General features: G+C 38.2%; 1 protein-coding gene across 1 annotated transcript; it reads left to right on the plus strand.

Moving 5' to 3' along the window:
• Positions 1 to 6: 6 nt before the first annotated feature.
• LOC116380007 (sodium channel protein type 4 subunit alpha B-like) lies at positions 7 to 3,165 on the plus strand. The gene is made up of 3 exons (XM_031841960.1): positions 7 to 551; positions 671 to 745; positions 2,031 to 3,165. The coding sequence occupies exons 1-3, from the start codon at positions 384 to 386 to the stop codon at positions 2,163 to 2,165; spliced, it is 378 nt and encodes a 125-aa protein (XP_031697820.1). The 5' UTR covers positions 7 to 383; the 3' UTR covers positions 2,166 to 3,165.
• The last annotated feature ends 109 nt before the right edge of the window (positions 3,166 to 3,274 follow it).

Genomic DNA, 3,274 nt, shown 5'->3' on the forward strand with positions numbered 1-3,274 from the left:
TCTCCCTAAAGTACAGGTGAGTCCTTCTCCCAACAGTACAGGTGAGTCCGTCTCCCTAAAGTACAGGTGAGTCCTTCTCCCTACAGTACAGGTGAGTCCTTCTCCCTACAGTACAGGTGAGCCCTTCTCCCAACAGTACAGGTGAGCCCTTCTCCCAACAGTACAGGTGAGCCCTTCTCCCAACAGTACAGGTGAGCCCTTCTCCCAACAGTACAGGTGAGCCCTTCTCCCTAAAGTACAGGTGAGCCCTTCTCCCTAAAGTACAGGTGAGTCCTTCTCCCTACAGTACAGGTGAGTCCTTCTCCCTAAAGTACAAGTGAGTCCTTCTCCCTACAGGATGGGTGTTACTCTGAACAAGCTTTCGTGGTCTGTCGTGGACTCTCATGGTCTCTCCTGTGTTCCACAGTGAGCTGTCAGATTTCTGCGACGCTCTGCAGGATCCTCTGAGGATTCCCAAACCAAACCCCATCAAACTGATCCACACGGACCTGCCTCTACTTCCTGAAGACAGAATCCACTGCTCGGACGTGCTTCACGCACTCGCCACACAGGTGACGTTATCTTTATTTTTATTATCATTATTATTATTGTTGTCATTATTATTATTATCATTGTTATCATTATTATTATTATTATTATTGTCATTGTTATTATTATATTATATGTGCAGGTGTTGGGTGACTCAGGAAAGCTGAACTCTCTCAAAGCTAGAATGGAGGAAAAGTTCATGGCCAACCCGTCCAAGGTTTTACACTATTCTATTCTATTCTTTTTTTATTTTATTCTACTCTACAACATTTTATGTCTTTTTGTTTTTTAATTATATTTTATTTTATATTCTATTCTGTAGTTTTTTACCTGTTCTCTAAACCCAGCAATGTTTGACCAAAGCAGAAACCTCTGGTGCTGAGAACTTTAGCCAAAGTCAAAAACTGCAGTTCTTCAAATGTCCACTTGAGGATCAAAAAGCAAGTCAATCACCAGACCTCGGTGTTAAAATGCCCAACTTTACAGCAGGAGGAGCATTCGTCCGTCCAGGGAAACAAATGATATGTTTATCTCACACAGGTTTAACAATGATACTCATACAGTCATAAAGTGATGGCATTCATGACAATGAATATGAACAGAGACAATCCTTTAGTTCGTAATTATTTATTCAAACATGTAACAAATAAATAAAAAACTAAACAAAAAAAAACACATAAAATGAACAGTAAATACAGCAAAGTGTCAAAAAACAAATTATCATAAACAACATAAATTAAATGGTAAATGGTAAATAAATTGTACTTGTATTTCTCTTTTCTTGTCTTCCGACCACTCAAAGCGCTTTAACCCGTCATCGACTCTCCTTCACATCTTTCCTTGACCACAAAACATGTTATGTAATGGTTATTAACAGATGTTAGGAGGTTTGTTTTTTTTACTTTCTAACTAACAGCTAACTGAACAACTAGTACAGGGTCTGCTGAGTACGTCACTGCTACGTGTCAGACAGCTTGCTGAGTTTTATTTAGTTTGATGACGTGTCTTGTATGACGACTTCGACCTGATTTCTTGCATTCGTCGTTGCTAGTTCTGAGTTTTAAGGAAATGTGTCATTGGTGTGTCTGAGTTAGCCGATGGTGGATCGTATTCAATCAATCACATTAACAGCTGTGGTCGTTGCAGATCTGAACTCTACTGAGAGCGCCTCTCTAGTCTGGAAGGAAGTTGGTTTGTTTGATTTCATTTTACCTTCAGTTCTGAATTATTTTATTAGGTGAAAGGAGGCAATTGGTCAAAACATGCAAACATTAATTTAACTGATGACAACTGGCGGTCTTTTATTGGTTCATTCTTGCAGATGTGAGTTATATGTATATAATATATATATAAGATCAAATATGTCTTATTGTCACCAACGGGACATTTAGTTTGGCCAACAGAGCTGCAACCTGTAGAATACAATACGTAGCAACCAGACAGCGCAGTGGTACACCAACCACCAGACCTATCAGAAGATCATTGATTATTGTTGCCTATAGATGTCGTGTGAACCAATCAGCAGCAGCCTGCTGGGGAAACAGGAAGCCGTGGCGACAACAGCGATCCAGAGAGCAGACAAGAACCACGATGAAGAGACGTCCGTCGAGTCTGTGGATGTTTCAGCTTTACAGTGAGTTCTGCTCCGCCCTTTAATGCCCCCGACTTCCTGCCAGATGAGAACCTGAAGGACTCAATCATCACCTGTGGACTTTCCTCTCACATCAGAGACACAAATTAAAGTTTGCTGAATCAATTCTGAGCTTTTCCTCTGGCCTTGAAAACATTCTTCCTGCGACTTTACTTCCTCGCAGAGCTCAGTCTTTGTTGATATTAAACTTTACAAATAAACTTGATATAACTACTAATCCCGGTTATGATTAGCATTCATATAACACTGACTGGGATTGTAGACTATTCGTCTATTTCATAATCGTCATTTTGTGTAATCTTGTCTTGTATCAGATAACATACAGAAAAGATCCAGATCTATGTCTCTGATTACAGACTTTATTATATATAATATTATATAACATTAACACATAATCATTCATATTTTATAGACGTTTGAAGACATTAGTATTATAAAAGTAACAGCATGAAAAAAGTAACATTAGCACAAAAAAGTGAAGTTTGTGTTAAAGTAATAAAGTAGTGTTGCACCCTTCAACATACAGACAACCTAAAATATGAGTCCAACTGATTATTGGTTATTAACCACATGCTCCTCTAATATGTTTACTTTAACCAAGACATCCTCCTACTGTCAGAGTATCATCTTTTTAGAACTGTTATTATATATCTTTACTTTGTTATAAAGTTCTACTTCATTATACATTTTACTATATTTTATCATTTTTATCATATTTTACAGTTTTACTTTTTTAATCATTTTTACCTTATTATAGTCTACATTTTGTATGGAGTTTTGTTGTGTAGCGTTGATATTTTGCTGCTGATGCTATCTCTCTTTTACACGTGTAAAACTAAATAAATGCAGCTCAAAACATTTCACCTTGTTCAATATTCATTTTAGCCGATGGCTGTCACCAATAAATGATAAGCTCCCACAGTGGCTCTCTGTATCCGCCCTGATGAACAGCAGCTGGAGGCAGGAAGAAATTTTAACAGGTGAGTGATACAACATGGAGGTTACTGCTCAGGTAGGACTCATGTAGGTCTTATGTAGGACTCAGGTAAGACTCAGGTAAGACTTATGTAGGACTCAGGTAGGACTTATGTAGGA

The sequence above is a fragment of the Anarrhichthys ocellatus genome, unplaced genomic scaffold (genome assembly GCF_004355925.1).
Source record: "Anarrhichthys ocellatus isolate YVR2014 unplaced genomic scaffold, GSC_Weel_1.0 scaffold5800, whole genome shotgun sequence".
NCBI lineage: Eukaryota > Metazoa > Chordata > Actinopteri > Perciformes > Anarhichadidae > Anarrhichthys > Anarrhichthys ocellatus.